Here is a 16,827-nt window from a genome sequence, read left to right as displayed (position 1 = left end):
GCAACATGCTGCTCTATTGATACGATAGCCAGATGCGTTAATCGGGCTTGGTCCATGGTAGACCGCAAGTATTTTTTTTTATGAATATTTGTTTCCTTGAATTATTTCTCTTACTATTTTTGTAACTGGTTTATCCGTTAATTTGGGACCCCCTTGTGGCCGACTGAACCTCTATGTGTTGCACAACGCTGCCATATACACCCAGCCCATAGTTGAGCTCCTGCATCTACACTCCGTGATGGATCAAACACTTGTTCATACACGTTGGAGGTAGGCAGAGCCATTACTATGGTACAGCGAATCCGGGCGATCGCCCCGGCCCCTCTGCTGTCAGATTTTATATTTCGGCCTTAGTTTTAAGAATTGGAGGTGGGGGGGGGCAGGCACAGTGGGATTTTCCCTGGGCCACACAACCACCTATGGACGGCCCTGGAGGTAGGCTGGGATTACGGCATTGTAAATTGTTGCGCCTATTGTTAATGCTCCTGCTTTTGTCAATATGTATGTACGTTTAACTTATTTTGCACTGTACTCAGCCAACCGTGCTCATTGTAGGGGCAAATATGTGGGTCATAGAAGGTCGTACTTAACCACCGTGGTTTTATATGTGGGTTTTAAAGGCAGAGGAGCAGTCGTGGAAGTATCATAAATTTTATGAGGCTTGTTAAGCTCCCCCGAGCACCAATCAAGGTTTAAACAATTTGGGTCATGTACCCACCGGTACCTGGGGACAGTGCAGCCAGGCTCTGTCCCCTGGAGCCCACTTATGTCCAGAAGGACGGAGACCCCTCAGCCGCTCATTTGCCAATTGGCATGAATTCGAATTTTCCCTGTACACCTCGCGCACTTCCGAAAGCTCTGAAGGGTAAGCCGCATGGGCTCCGAAATTTTAGATTTAGCCTTGCTTGGCTCAGCTTGTAATTGGATATCAATTGGGGGGTCGTGTTCTCTTCTGTACATTAAAAAAAATGGCAAGTAGCCGGTGGACACATGAGGGGCCATTTTATAGGCAGCCAGTACCCCGGGAACATGCAATTCCAGGCAAGCTGGAACTCGCTGACCTGATGGCTCAACATGGAAGTCAGAGTTCTATGCAACCGCTCCACCATTCCATCTATCTGAGGGTGGTAGGGCGACGTACGTACTTTGTTTGTTCCCAACAAATCACACACTTCCCGCAGCATGAAAGAAGAAGAAATGTTACCCTGATCCGTCAAAATGCGCTTATGGGCCCCCTTGTCCATCACATAGCCGTAAAGGAATGCCTCGGTGATGGCCGCTGCCGACTGGTTGGGAAGCAGCCAGGCCATCGGCCACCGTGAAAAATATTCAACGCCCACCAGTAAATACTTATTCCCACGAGGGGTGGTAGAAAATGGACCGAGGACGTCAAGAGTGACCAGCTCATTTATGTGGGAAACTCGAATGGATTGCAACGGTTTCCTCCAAGCCCACTGCACACACCCCTTCAATACATTAGCGACATTTCTGCCATGCCGGGCCAGAAAAAGTCGAGCTTAAGTTTGGCTCGCGTCTTATGCACACCCAGGTGCAGCAGTTGCTCGTGCACCGCCCAGATGATTTTACCACGCAGGGCAGAGGGCACGACAAAGTTGTAATGGCGCAAACCTCCATCCCAATGCATGAGCAACCCACATCGGAGGATGACAGAGGCTACACGCCATCAATCCCCACCCCCATTCGCCCCCTTTGGAAGGCGTCGTAACTTAAACAGGGACGCGTCCTCAACCTGGAGGTGTCCCCACTCCGCATGGTCCAAGCCAATAACGGCATCACACACCTCTGGACCACCGGCTTCATTAGGGGTGTCAACCTCAACCGACACCGCAGGGGGGGGGGGGGGAGGCCTCGGCAGGCGTCTTACAGCACCCCGAGCCCGAGAAACACGCAGACCCGTCGCTCATTGGCTATCGCGACAGGACATCGTTCATGTGTCGGGTATCTTTTCGGTCTGAGACAGTAAAATAATACTCCTGCAGGACTTCCAAAAAACGTGAAAGTTGGCCAGAAGGCTGTTCAATACGCAGCGTAGACTGTAGTGCTGCATGGTCAGAGCACACCTCAAAGCGTCTGCCATAAAAATAGGGGCGATATTGCTGCATAAAAAATATAGCCAAAAGTTCCCGGCATGTTACACAGTACCGCTGTTCGGCCGGAGACAGCACTCTGCTGCCATATGCTACAACACTCTCCATGCCATCCACGGCTTGAGACAGAACAGCGCCAATTCCGGTGTTGCTGGCGTCTGTATCAAGGACGAACGGCAAAGAAAAGTTAGGGTATCAGAGGGGAGGGGCGTTCACCAAGCCATCCCGGAGCGCAACAAATGAGGCCTCCTCCTCCTCCTACCCCCAATGGAACGTCTGACCCATTGCCATCAGGGCGTGGAGAGGTTTGGCAATAGTGGCGAACCCGGCGACAAAATGGCGGTAATAGGACACAAAACCAATGCAACTCCGCACCTCCCCCACCGACGTGGGGGTCGGCCAGGAGCGTACACACGCGGTTTTGTCTGGGTCCGTTGCTATCTCTGACTTACTGACTATGTGGCTAAGGTATCGAACTGATTTTATGAGCAGGTGACACTTCTGCGGTTAAAATTGTAGGTTCGCTGCACGTATCTTAAGAAAGACAGCATGCAACCGTTCCAGATGTTCTTTAAATGAACGGCTAAAAACGATAACATTGTCCAGATATATCAGGCACGAGTCCCACTGGAGGCCAGCTAAAACCAGTTCCATCAATCGCTGGAACATAGCCGGAGCGAAGTAAAGACCCATTGGGAGACGATTAAATTCGAATAAGCCTTGTGATGTACAAAAAGCTGTCTTGGGCTTAGAGAACACATCTAGGGGCAACTCCCAAAATTCCGATTCGAGGGCAAGAGTCGAAAAATAATGTGCTCCTGCCAGAGCATCAAGGGAATCGTCCATTCGAGGAAGGGGGTACGAGTCAACCACAGAGATCTGATTCATTCTAGATTTGAAGCTTTCGTGACTGCAAAGGATTCATACTCTTAGGTTGTTTCGGTAAAGTCACGTAGGTAAAAAGAAATCATATTTTTTTTTGCGCTTCTGTGTTGACTTCCTTAAACTGAATAAGATCTTATACTCTTAGGTTTTTTCGGTAAAGTCACGTAGGTAAAAGTAAATAATAATTATTTAATAATAATAATAATTATTATTATTGTTAATAATAATAATTATTATTATTATTAACATGTGGAATGTTCAAACGCTCAATGCAGAGGAGAGGCTGCCACTCTTCTGTCGGGAGCTGGGTCGGTACTACCTGGATCTCTATGGCATTCAGGAGGTCAGGTGGACTGGTTCTTGTTCCAGTCACCTGGGCTGGAGTGATTAGAAGGCATGGGCTATATCAGCTCAATAGCAACGGTAGGATGCTGCTAGACTTCTGTGCAGCTGCTGGGCTTATAATTATCAGCATGCTGTTCTGGCATTGGTGCATCCACACAACATCATGGAAGCAAGCTGGATCAAAGCAAGAACATCTGCTGGACTATAAAGTGAAGTAACAGTGGATGCTTGCCCATTCCCATGACACCAGGACCAATCGTGGAGCTGATCCTCCCACTGACCATTGGTTTGTTACCTGTAAGATGCACCTGCCATTCTTCCACTCCGGTGGTGGGTGTCCATCTAGGACACGATTCAATGCCACAGTGGCATGGTCTCAGCTAGTTAATGAAAGTTGCAAGCGAGAATTTAATCAGCTTGCAGCTAGAGTTGACATAGTACAACCCCTTCTCTTGATGCTAAAAGGCCATGGGCAAGGATAATGACTGTGGCTTATGCAGCTGCAATGGCTGCTTTGGGTACGAGGTCCAAACCTCCCTAGAGACCCTGGCTAATAGAGGAGGTGGTCCGACTGGCGTTAAAAAATCAACAGGCCACTCGCATCTTGGCAGAGGGGAAATCTCTCAGCCCAAAAAACATCATGGGGCAAAGTGGGGATGACGCTACTGAGGCTGCACTGTCTCAAGTTTTGAAAGAAGTAGTCACCCCCTTTGAGTGGCTGGCTAAAGTTCCTAGTCTCAGAGTCTGAGACCAGGAAAAGCACCGGGAAAAGATTATCTCCCAAGCCAACTGCTGAGGGTGGGTAGTGTTTGTGTACAGACTGCGCTATATGATATCATAATAACAGTTTGTACCACTGGATGGGTTCCGTAGGATTGGAAGGTGGTCCCCCCCTTTAAAAATGGGGACAGCACAGACTGTAACAACTACAGGGACATCTCCCTCCTCAGTGTGCTGGAAAAAATATTGGCAAGGATTATTCAACAATGTAGTTTCAGGCCAAGGTAATCCTGCATAGACTCCACATTTTCAGTCTTTCTGCTACAGTAGAAGTGTAGGGAATTTCAACAAGACCTAAATCTCTGATTTACTGACGTGGTCAATACCTGTGATTCTATCAATAGGCCTGGGCTCTGGGTTGTTCTTCGCAGTCCCTGCCTCTCTGCTCACAATCGTAAAGGACCTTCATGATGGTGGACAGGCCCGATTAAAGCTATGTGGCTGGGAGTCAGAGCCATTCCCTCCTCACCTTGGGATGCGATAAGGATGTCCTCTAGCACCTACATAACTTTACATATTTTTTTACCACATAGTTTGAGAAGCTTTCCATGGCTGCACTGGAGGAATCTCCATCCGGTATAGATACAATGGGAGGCTGATCGACACCTGGATGCATTCGAGGGGTGGCTCCCTTTTGGTCAACCATGTTATATGTGTGCTGATGATCTTTTGATTGCTGCTCACTCAGAGAAAGAGTTGGAGGCACTGCTGCTTGACCCTCAGCATGCTACTAGGAGGTGGGGCCTTACAATCAGCCCCTCCAAATGTAAGCACCTGCCTTGGTATTTTGTGTCATCAAACACTCCATCCCTTTAACTCCCCATTGGTGGAGAAATTGTGGAGAGAGTGGAGAGGTTTACGTACCTGGGTAGTGTGCTTATGATCAGCTCCAGTTTGGCAGCAGAGCTCATTGAATCAGTTGAGCGGCATTTTTTTTTCATCGTCTGCATAACCCTGTGTGCAAGCTACCTGATCTGTCACGCCACACGATTCTCGGGTCTTTTCGGCCAGTCATGCCTTCTCTTCCCCTAATGGAATATCTTCACCAATTAGAAACATTCAGGCTGGCCTGCCTACGATCTATCCTGGGTTTAGCCAGGCTGAATTGTGTGAGGAGCTCAGAAATCCTCGAAAGATCTGGACACAGTTCCATCTGTGAGCTTCTCCGGCAGACAAAATTGTGTTGGCTGGGCGTGGCACGGGCTAGAGAAGAAATGGAATGATGTGGTACAATAGGATGTGTAGCTGAGTGGACCTGCCAATGACTGGTACCAGCGGTGTCAAGACGGCCTGTATGGAGGAGGCTCGTGAAGGATGCTACTGGGCATTTCGAAGCAGTCGCCCTCCAGCAACAACCGAGGGCAGAGGAGCGACACTCACAATGAGCAGAGCGGTGTATGGCTAAAACACAGCAAGTTGGCACAGTTGGGGGCACAAGTGCATGAACCAGTCATCTCAGTCAGTCCTATGACCTCCTGCGTGAGTAAGGAAAAGTAGGCATGGCATTGCCCGTCGGGGCATGTATCTGTCCATATATGTTCTTGTGGAACCTGAATCGAGGTGTCTATTTTATCAGTTGCTGACAGTCGATTTGACAGCCACGTTACAGCATCGATTCATTAAGGGCCAATCACTCCATCAATTCATTGGCAAGCGTTCCACCGATTGAATAATTATATTGGTTAGTATGGCATTGTGTGAAACGCCCCCTTATTTTCATTTGCTAATATTTATCTACATGATTGGTGATTCACTTGCATTCCGATTGTATTGCATTACAGGACCAACTGTGTCTCTGGCTGTGACCTCGTGCTCGTGAGACCATACAGGGTCAACGAAATAAACGTCGGAGCTTGAGATGGTATTACTCTGCGTTGTGTTCTGCTCCGTATGGCCAACGCGTTACCCACAGATAAATTCAGGAACCAGCATTTAACTGTGGTGGTGATTTATTTATGCAGCAGAGGCCTGCGACGTGATGAACCAAAGTCAATCTCAACTCGGGGCGATGCCATTCTCGTTAATACCCTGCGACCGTTGATGCACGCAAATGATGTTGCGTGACCAAGCAACTGCCTGCTGCCTATCTTGCATCACTCAACACTAATCCCTTAACCACGAACGAGTCTAATTCCATATAACACAAATTGCCAATCACATATATCGTCTATGAATTTCCAAATTTTGTAGAAATTAAATCATTGCAAATCTTCAGCTAATTATCGATAACATGTGCAGAGGATGTTCGAGACATCCTCACACACATGTATGTATGTTGAACTTCATCTGCACTGTGCGTGATCAACCGTGCTAATCGGAGGTGTTGGGCAAGGACAACACACTCAACACCAAAAGCTGTTCCAAAGAAATTAGTTTTCAATCTATATTATTAAAAGTGCATGGCTCTAGTAGCATCCTGGAGCGTTCCAAACGGCCACAGAAGTGCATCTGAAAGCTCGCGAGTGACCATCTTTGTTCAATGGCTAGCCAAAAGCTGCTGTGAGGATGACTGGAATTTGGTGATGATGGTTTATGCTCGTTGACGAGAACATCATTTGTGGCAAGCACTTTGTGTGTAATGAGTGCGACCTAATATTGTATTTGTTCGGCAACCAGAAGCTAATGCAGCTGAATGGACATGGTCGGATCTTGCAGTACCAATCATGACACGTGCCAATTATTTTTTTACACGCTACAGCATATTAATGTTTTGCCAAACATCCTGTAGGGTGGTGAGTTGCAACAATCTAACCTTGTCGATACAATGTTAAACGCCTCCGTGTTTGCTATGTCACGACTCAATAGTGGTTTCATGTGTCGAAGGGCCCTGATAGTACAAAATAAATGGCAGGACCCGACTATATTTTGCACGTGGTGAATTAACAACATTTTCTGGTCGAGTATTGTGCAAAGGCTCTTGAGATGACTAGACCACTGAATCCTGGAGTCTGCGACTGCCACACCCGATCCTCCCAAACTGGCCAGGATTGGGAAAAACTTAGCCCACTTTTCACCCTGGCAACTGGAGAGCACATAGACTAAGTGTTTGTAACCTAACATTAAAACTAAAATAAGATATTTAAGAATCACAGTTAAGAGACAAACAACATATATAGTATTTGAAAGAATACAATCAAAAACAGTATAATCATTGGTTCTTAAACTATATCCGGGACACTGTTGTTCCAGTGACTATTCAGGCACGTGTCGTGACGGGGACTGCACTTTAGATCTAGAGTGAAAACTCATTTCTGTAGAACAGCTATTTGTGTCTATTTTGGTATCCTTTTACCACACCTCTCATTACCACAGTTTACTACGTATGTATACAGGATCGCATGAGTTCGATCCCACCCCTGACGCCTGTATTTGGAGTTTTTAGGTTGTGACCGTATTCGCGTGGATTTTTCTCCGAGTCTTGCGGTTTTCCCACCACATTTAGAATGAACATCACGCGTTTAGAATATTTGGCTGCAACAAATTCCCACACGATAAGCCACTTCGTTGAGCGATCATTTGTTTGCCAGGTCGCTTCTGGACATCTGTGAAAAAGAGCTTTATATCTCATCGGATTCATCCAGTATAAATATATATTCCGATTTTGATTCTGAAAACTATAAATATAGCTCAGTGGGCCTTACCTGGTAAAAAATAAATAGTAAATATTTTGCTCAAGAATTAAAAACGTTTGTAAAAGCGAGTAGAAAATATAATTAACATGAACTGCTGGTTCAGCAGTTCCACAGCTGGATTATATTTTTTCCGCGTGAGGACGACCGCTTGTGTTGCGATCGGAACGTCGTGATTTATTTTATTTTATACCTACGTGACTTTACCGAAAGAACCAACGAGTATGAATGCGAGTGATGGTTTTGTTTATTTATGATTTCCAACGTTTGAGGTTTTGAAGAAAACAAATTGCAAATCCACGTGTGCGTGCCGTGCGGTGTGAAAACTGCATCGCTGCATGGGAATACATTCGACGGCGTTATCAGACATCTACCGCACAACACCGCAATGTTCCCCGAGTTACTTTTCGTGAGAAGTACAGTGCACCAAACCAAGCTGCTAAAGCAAAACAGAAACATACCTAAATAATACGTATATATTACAATAAGCCTACTAGAGACGTATGTTATCACCTGTAGTTGGTTGTATATTGCTAGTATCAAAACATTACTGAAGTCATAGTTAAAAACAACATGTAATGTGTGTATGTATCCTGAAATTCTTTCGCAACGACTGTAGCTAACCGGGCTAATCGGATGTGCAAATACACTACTGGGTGAGGGCCTGTGCAGGCTATGTGTGCCGTGAGCCCTATTCATATGTCGGACTTTGAGTAGTGTGGGGGATCGTCGAGGTGGGGGCATAGCAGGGCAGTACAGCTAACGACTGTTGCTGCTCTGCCCTGTGTAGCTCTGTAGCCCAGTAGCAACAGCTCTGTGTGTGTGTCCGTGGTGGTGGTCACCTACTGGGGCGCCGTGGTGACGAGATGTTTTCTCCCTCGCTAAGTATGCAAGACGTCGATCCCGATCCTGACGCCTGCTGCAGATTTGGAATTTGCTTGTCTCTCTGTCCCCTTGGTCGTGTGGATTTTTCTCCGGGTTTTCCCTCCACATTTCGAAGCATCGTCACGCGTTTAGATTATTTAGCTGTCATACATTTGCACATGATGATGATGATAATAAGCTACTTCATTGAGCTCGCATTTATGATGGCCAGGTCGATTCTGAAAAAAGAGCCAAGAGCTCAGTGCGCTTTACCTGGCAAATAAGATTCTTCTGTCATGTCAATGTCCAGTGTTATTGAGGGACTGTGTTGTTGTCTTGGTTTGGTCTAGGACTGTTGTTTTTGTTGTTTTGCTGCCTTGCCCAAAACTTGCATTTAGTGTTGAAAATCGGGAGGAATTTACGTATTTATACAATTTGTACTGATATACTTTATTTATGCTTAGATTATTTGGATACTATAAATTTCCACATGATAAGCCACTTTGTTGAGTGGTTGATTGAGTCATAGAGCCCTGAAAATTGAATACAATTGTAGGACCAGACTATATTTTGTACGTGGAGATCAAACAACATTTTCTGGTTGACTATTGTGCCAAGGCTCTTGAGATGAGTAGAACACTGAATCCTGGAGTCTGCGACTGCCACACCCGATCCTCCTGTAATGCGAGCGTAAACGGCCTCGCGGATGTGACGTAACAGGTGGGAGGAGTTAGGGTCACGTGGGGAGAGGGAGAGCTTTTAAGGGCAGGAACCGGAAGGGCTGGAGGAGAGTGTGGGAATAAAGATAGGAGGAGGCCACGCAGGGCAAGAGGTGGAGAGTGGCGTGATCGCCACAGGTCGGGACTCGGCACCGTTGGCCAGCGGTGTCCGGGGCACGGAGGAGACGGAGAGCCAGCAGCGGGGCTGCATAGAGAGCAGCCGTGGGGCTGCAGGTCGGAGGCAGAGAGGCTGAGTGAAGAGCCAGCAGCGGGGCTGCATAGTGAGCCAGCAGCAAGTCTGCAGGGGCGACGGCAGCAGTGGGGATGCCGAGCGGGAGACGGAGGAGACTCTGAGCGAGACGCCGTGCGGGCAAGGTTGTACGAACCACAATAAAGGACAACGGAGACAGACCCAGTGCAAGAGTCCTTTATTACACTCCCACATAGGCAAACCAGCAAAAGCTCATTTTTACTGGTAGGAACCACCTGGTTCCACCAGCCCACAGTGGATTATTGTGTCCGTCCGTCCGTCGTGCATCCAAAAATGGGAGGGGTCGGGCTGGGTGGGGAGGGGCTGGGTTGGGAGGGGAGGGTGGGGAGGGGCTGGTCACCCCGTGGTGCCCTTATAAACTCAACGTTTAACCTACTCACGCCGGCTTGTGCCCACCCTCATAGTCGAGCATATTTGCGGAATACACCGAGTCGCTGTTGACCCTGGCTATTGACCGAGCAACCCAATGTTCCAACCAGCTCCCTCCGCAGGAGGAATGTGTTATTATTCCACGCTTTTATTTAACTCACTCCGTCTGTTGTCGTATCCTTTAACAAATCTTGTAACTCAATTTTTACCCACTTCCCAATGTGCGATCGACTGCAAACTTGGTATACTTATGTCATACTGATGACAAGACTATATTATATCATAAAAAAATCCAAAAATATATTTTGAAACATTTTACACGATTTTATTTAACTCACTCTGTCTGTTGTCGTATCCTGAAATCTTGTAACTCAATTTTAACCCACTTCCCAATGTGGTATTGACTGCAAACTTTGTATACTTATGTCATACTGATGACAATACTATATTCTATCAATTTTTAAAAAAGTATTTTTAAACATTCATTCTTATATGTTATTTTTCAGCTTGGGTCTAATTGTCCACGCTCAACTAACGTTGGCTGTAAATCACCATGGTCCCTTACGTTATGGCAAGCCTCGGGGCCATTTCCTGGAGTTCTGCCATTACTCGTACATTTCATTAAAGCGTGTTTAAAAAAAAATTATGTAAATTATTGTGTTTTTAATGGCGTAGCGGAGACACGAGGCCCGCGGAGCGTGTAAAGTGGCTCGTGCGGAGCCAAGCGTGGCTCGCCGAGGGGCGGGGTTTGTGGACGGAGGGGAGGGGCGATGGGGGAAGGGAGCACGGGGTGGAGGGGCAGCTCGGAGTTGGCCGGGGGGGGGGGGGGGAGACGCGGGGATTCATGGGATGACAGCTCGGCAGTGCTAGGTGCTGTACTGGGTGGTGTTGTGTTAAGTGTTGTACTGGGTGGTGCTGTGTTAAGTGTTGTGTTGGGTGGTGCTGTGTTGGGTGTTGTACTGGGTGGTGCTGTGTTGGGTGCTGTGCTGTGTGGTGCTGTGTTGGGTGTTGTACTGGGTGGTGCTGTGTTAAGTGTTGTACTGGGTGGTGCTGTGTTAAGTGTTGTGTTGGGTGGTGCTCTGTTAAGTGTTCTACTGGGTGGTGATGTGCTGGGTGTTGTACTGGGTAGTGTTGGGTGACGTGCTGGGTGTTGCTGGGTACTGTACTGGGTGCTGTGCTGGGTGATGCTAGGTGACTTCCTAAAAAGTGCTATTACCTATTGTATCTAACCCCTAAAATTACGTCTCTGATGACGAATATTGAATGATGACGAGGATGGTGCTTCTGTTTTCTTTAGTTTTGACGACAGTCGTGGTGGTGTTGATGGTGGTCCTGCCGTGCCGGCCTTCATAGTTACTACTCGCTAACAGCACTTGCTCCTACAGTCTGTTAAGACTATAGGGGAGATCTTTGTCTTTGATTGTGATGATGGCGGTGGTGGTGTTGTTGGTTAGCGCGCTGTGCTTCGAACCCGGCCACCCGAGTTCGATTCCTGCTCACGGCCAACACCAATGACGATTATCTGAAGCGGTCATGGGCTTCCCCTCGGTCGACTCAGCCTCAAATGAGTGCCTGGTGCTGTGTGTAAACATCGCCACTGGGGAGACAAAGGTCGTGGTGCTGGCTACCCACACCCTCGTGTGCATTGTCAGCTTTCATAGATGCTCGCTCACCGCACTTACTCCATGAAAGAAGCCGTGCAACACTGCTGCCCTTGAAGAAATGGGACAAATGAGAAAGTACGACCCCGATCAAGAGAACAATTAGCCTTCATCAAAGTGCTTTAATACTTATAAATGTTTAAACTTTTGTCCATAATTCATGAAATATAATTTGGTAACAATATTTGATGCCACCAAAAAGTACTAAATAAAATATATAAAAAATATATATTTTTTAAACACGCTTTTATGAAATGTACTAAAAAGTTTAAAATAAATATACTTTGCATTATATATGTGGGGCGCTCATATTAACGCCTTTAAAACGTTCGGTAACAATTACAACATATGAGCAGTTTCTTCCCACTGTCAATCCACACATATTTACTAAACAAACCGCCTCTAAAACTTAACCTTGTAATTAGAACATATTAACAACATATGCGCAGTTACTTTACATTGCCAATTCAGACATATTACATATTAACAAATATATATGGCTTACAAACTTAACGTCTCAATTACAACCTATTAACAACATTTAACCAGTTACTTTCCATTGCCAATGCAGACATTAACAAAAATAAACAGCCTTAACACATCACGTCTAATTATACAACATATTTACTACATATGACCAGTTACTTTCCATTGCCAAGCCTGACATTAGCAAACCAAAACGCCATACAAACTTACAATTAGGATTACAACATATTAACTACATATGGACAGTTACTTTACATTGCCAATTGAGACATTAATAAAAATAAACGGCATAAAAACTTAACGATTACATTTGAACATATTACCAACATATGGCCAGTTACTTTCCATTGCCAATGCAGACATAATCACTTAAATACACCGCTGAAAATGTATACATTTCAATTAGTACATTCACAATATATGAGCAGTTACTTTCTATTGTCAATCCAGACATTCACATAAATAAACGCTACAAAAAATACACATGTAAATTACAACATATAACCAACATATGAGCAGTTACTTTTCATTGATAATCCAGACATATTTGCAAAGAAAAACGCCATACAAACTTACAGTTTGAATTACAACATATTTACAACATATGGACAGTTACATTCCATTGCCAATGCAGACATTGACCCAAATCAAAGCCATAAACATTTAACGTTTACATTTCAACATATTATCTAAATATGACCAGTTACTTTCCATTGCCAGTGCAGACATTAACTAAAATAAACGGCTGAAATACTAAACTTTCAAATTATAACATCAAGATATGATAGTTACTTCCCATTGCCAATGCAGACATCTTTACATAAATCAACGCCGTAAAAATTTGACGTTTAAATTAAAACATATAACCAACATATGACAAGTTACTTTCTATTGTTAATGCAGACATTCACAAAAATAAAAAGGCAAAAAAACTTACAAGTTTACATGACAACATATGACCAACATATCACCAGTTACTTGCGATTGTCAATCGAGGTATATTCACAAACATCAACGCTGTACAATACAATAATAAGATATTCACTACATATGAACAGTTACTTTGCATTCTCAATGCAGACATTCCCAAAGATAAACGGCTTAAAACCTTTATGTTCAATTTACAACATTAACAAGATATGAACACTTACTTCTCATTGTGAATACAGACATATTTGCTCTAAAATAGTACACGCGCCCCACGCTTTTATTTAGTCGGTTACAACAAGAGTACTGTATATGAAACATATATAATGCAAAGTACTTGAACAGAAAATATTTATTTTAAACTGTTTAGCACATTTCATAAAAGCGTGTTTTTAAACAAGTTTTTCTTAAATATATTTAATTTTGTCCTGGATTAAGCATTATTTCGTTTCGTGTAAACCACACGTGTAATCGTCGGGGTTACCGAGGCTCTACACGTCGTAATTTGACTTTACTGAGGTGTACAATTGTGTAGCATCAGCACATTGATGGAAAATAAACAATGAATTATATACAAGAAATAATCAGCTACTCACAAATAAATCACGATTACAATTGTGTTTGTTGTTTATTTTGAGTGTATACAATATCAACAATTAACCACAAATTACTTTTCGATATAAAGCTTTCGTGACTGCAGGGATTCATCTTCTTGGTTATTGTTATTTTATTATTTCCTTCTACGTGACTTTACCGAAAGAACCAAGAACACAAATTACTTATTGCCAATGCAATAACAATGCATTGCCGATTAAAGCACTTACAGCAGTTAAAACTAAACTATAAACAAAAATTTGTTTTTAATTTTAGCAGGCAAGGCCCATTTATTTGGATGGCGCCTTCCAAGGCGACCAATGGAGAATTTCCACTCGTGGCTCAGTGCCGTCACGGTGCCCGTTTGATGCTGGGAGCCGCTCGCACTCGACTCTCGCATTGCGTGGAGGTGTGTTTGGCCGAGGTGGCAGAGGACGTTCAGCAGCATATTCCACTAGCACAGAGCTGCCACAAACCCCGCAGGATAGGATAACAACAAGTAACGCAGCACTCGCATGGCTCATCCCCAGCAGAGATTTAAACTGTTTAACGTTTTACCGTTTTTATTTTAGCTCTTTTTCTGAAGCGACCTGGCCACAAATTATAGCTCAACAAAGTAGCTTATCATGTGGAAATGTACAGAAGCCAAATATTTGAAACGCATGTTTATAAACGTGGAAGATAAACATCAAAGGACCCGGAGAAAAATACACGCGACCACGGGGAGAACATGCACACTCCAAATATACAGAAGTCAGGGTCGGGATCGAACCCACGAACTCCTGTATACCAGGCGAGGGAGTTAACATCTCGCCACCGCGAAAGTGCTATTAATTACCCATCAAACGAAATAAGTTTGTTTTACAATGGATTTTACTTTGGGTCAGATTGCAGCATTAAGTAACATGTGTCATAGACCCTCCCCCAACCGAAACACCTCGTTAATAGACAGTGTTCACGCGATGAACACTGTCTCTGATGAAGCCAAAAAGTTTCAAGGAGAATGTGTACATTATTTTCAAAGCAGTGTTTGTCTGCATGTTTTACCACAAGGATGATGTGTGATTTATGCCAACTTTATGCCTTCCAATACATGTATATTTGGTATATACACATCTTAACCCATCCTGTATTTTTGCCAGAAAGGGTAACACAGCCTTTTCATCGTGTTGAGGCTTAACTTAATTGCTGATCTTCGGGACCGGTCATCAAAAGTGAATTCATAATCATTCACTGGCTGAGGATTCACGCAATTCATCCAGGCTCTTGAGAGCAAGCTGCCAAAGATATTCTGCACGTGAAAGTCACGCATCAAAACAGAACTGTCCGGCAGCTGCCACTCCTTCTTCCACCTCTTGTAATGCTGCAGAGTGCCCTCCGCATCTGGGACAGTGTGAACTCTGTAGCCCGGGCGACTCACGAGGACGGTGTTGACCGAGACGTAGACCAGCCCCTTGGGACACCCCAGTATCTTCGTGGTGGCGTCCTTTGTGTCGGCGGGTGGAATCTGCTTTGCGGTTTGATTCAGGATGTCCGTCCCGCTGGCCTGCCCACCCAGGGGCGATGTCCACGTGGCCTCGTTCGTTATCGGAAACGTGTGGAGGGTGAAGTAGAAAGCTGAGGTGGACTGGTGGACATCTATCGCTCTCATCATATCTGCCCAGTTTGACCACTGCCTCGGCAGGATGACTTCATCAGCGTCGGCGAAGGAGATGTATTTGGCCCTGTACATGTTCCTATATAAGCAGTCGTTCATCGTGGCTATCTGCCCGTAGTAGTGAAGCTCGCCTGGGTGAATGTCGGGCCTCCAGCCTTTGGATGGATTGAGGTAATTCTCAATGGGCCACTGCACGACCTCGAGAAAACCGACACGGCTGTAATGCGTGAGTATTCGGTTCACGATTGGGCTCACGCTGGTGTTGTAGACAGTTACGATGCCTGCTCCTAGGATGCGGTACATCTCCAGGTTCTGCACGAGGATGAGGGAGTTGTTGAACGCCCCGAATAGGGTCGGAAGGCACACGGCAAAGTCGTACCTTGCCACCGAATCGCCGGGCGCCACCACGGGGATCGATGAGAGAAAAGGTTCCGCCGAGTCCGAGGCCTTGTCCGTGAGGCTCACGTGGCTCGGGTAAGGCGTGCGATCAGGGACGTTGCAAAGGAAATTGTAGACGCCGTACCTGAAGCCAAAGTGGCTGCTGATGCGATCTTCCTTGGCAGAAACGTTCATTACAGTGGGTGGGTCCCGGTAGAAAAGTTGGCAGGTGAAGTGGTTGTAGTTTATATCTCTCGGGGCCAGGACAAAGACCCGGACGAATGGACGTCCCTCGTCGCGGACGTCCAGATACGCGGAGAAGGCAAGCGCCTGGGTCTGCCCCACTTTGTGGAAAACTGGGTCAGGACCAGCATCGATTCCTGTGCTCAACTGTTGTAGGACATCGTTCATCGACGTTATGACGAGCTTCGAGTTGTTATGTACTTGACGGAGGATGTCCAGAACATAAAGTAACATGACCAGCAATGTGAGTGCGACGACTGTCTTTTTGAGCAAACCGAGCGAAAACATTGTTTAATATCTTTCCGCTTTGTAGCTGATAGGACACAGCTGTACCAGGTGTGGACCTGCGCGCTTGTTATCTAAATGGGAAGGGGGAAAAATGACATGTAAATAAATGTTGCCCAAATAATTAACCATCGTTATCATCATCATCGTCATCAACTCATGTCTGATTAGCACGGTTGGCTACATATGGTGGAAAATAAATTCATCAGCTTCCGTTCCTCCATTAGAAAACTTCCATCTCTTCTTCCTAGCCCAGCATCATCATCCTGATACTCCCTGACCCCGACACCCAGCTACGACCAGGTCTACCCCAACCCCTATTACTTAAGCCTATCAAGGCATGTACCAGTACCCCATCACGACCCGTATCACGACCCCAAACCACAACACCTACCACTACCCCTATCACTACATGTTCCACTACCGCATTACTGCAATATCACTACCCCGATCACTACATCGACCACTACCCATCACTACCCCATCATTACCACTATCACCACCCTTACCACTACCCGTACCACTACCCCATCACGAGCCCTATCACTACACATACCACATCATCAGCAGGAGCAGCAGCAATAGTCAATAGACACTTGAAATAAGGTTTTACAAAGCCCATCACT

The 16,827-nt window shown here is 45.5% G+C and overlaps 1 protein-coding gene across 1 annotated transcript in view; it reads right to left on the bottom strand.

Annotated features, from left to right (window-relative positions):
* LOC133348537 (beta-1,4-galactosyltransferase galt-1-like) overlaps positions 1-16,375 on the bottom strand; it is a 31,571-nt gene extending 15,196 nt beyond the window's left edge. The window contains exon 1 of the mRNA XM_061561404.1: positions 14,873-16,375. Coding sequence (XP_061417388.1) covers positions 14,873-16,204 — 1,332 coding nt within the window. The 5' untranslated portion in view covers positions 16,205-16,375. The remainder of the gene's footprint in view (positions 1-14,872) is intronic.
* Between the last annotated feature and the right edge of the window lie 452 nt (positions 16,376-16,827).

Source organism: Lethenteron reissneri, chromosome 27 (genome assembly GCF_015708825.2).
Source record: "Lethenteron reissneri isolate LAM-NWPU_2019-01 chromosome 27, ASM1570882v1, whole genome shotgun sequence".
Taxonomy (NCBI): Eukaryota; Metazoa; Chordata; class Hyperoartia; order Petromyzontiformes; family Petromyzontidae; genus Lethenteron; species Lethenteron reissneri.
This window is presented reverse-complemented; position numbering and strand designations above follow the sequence as displayed.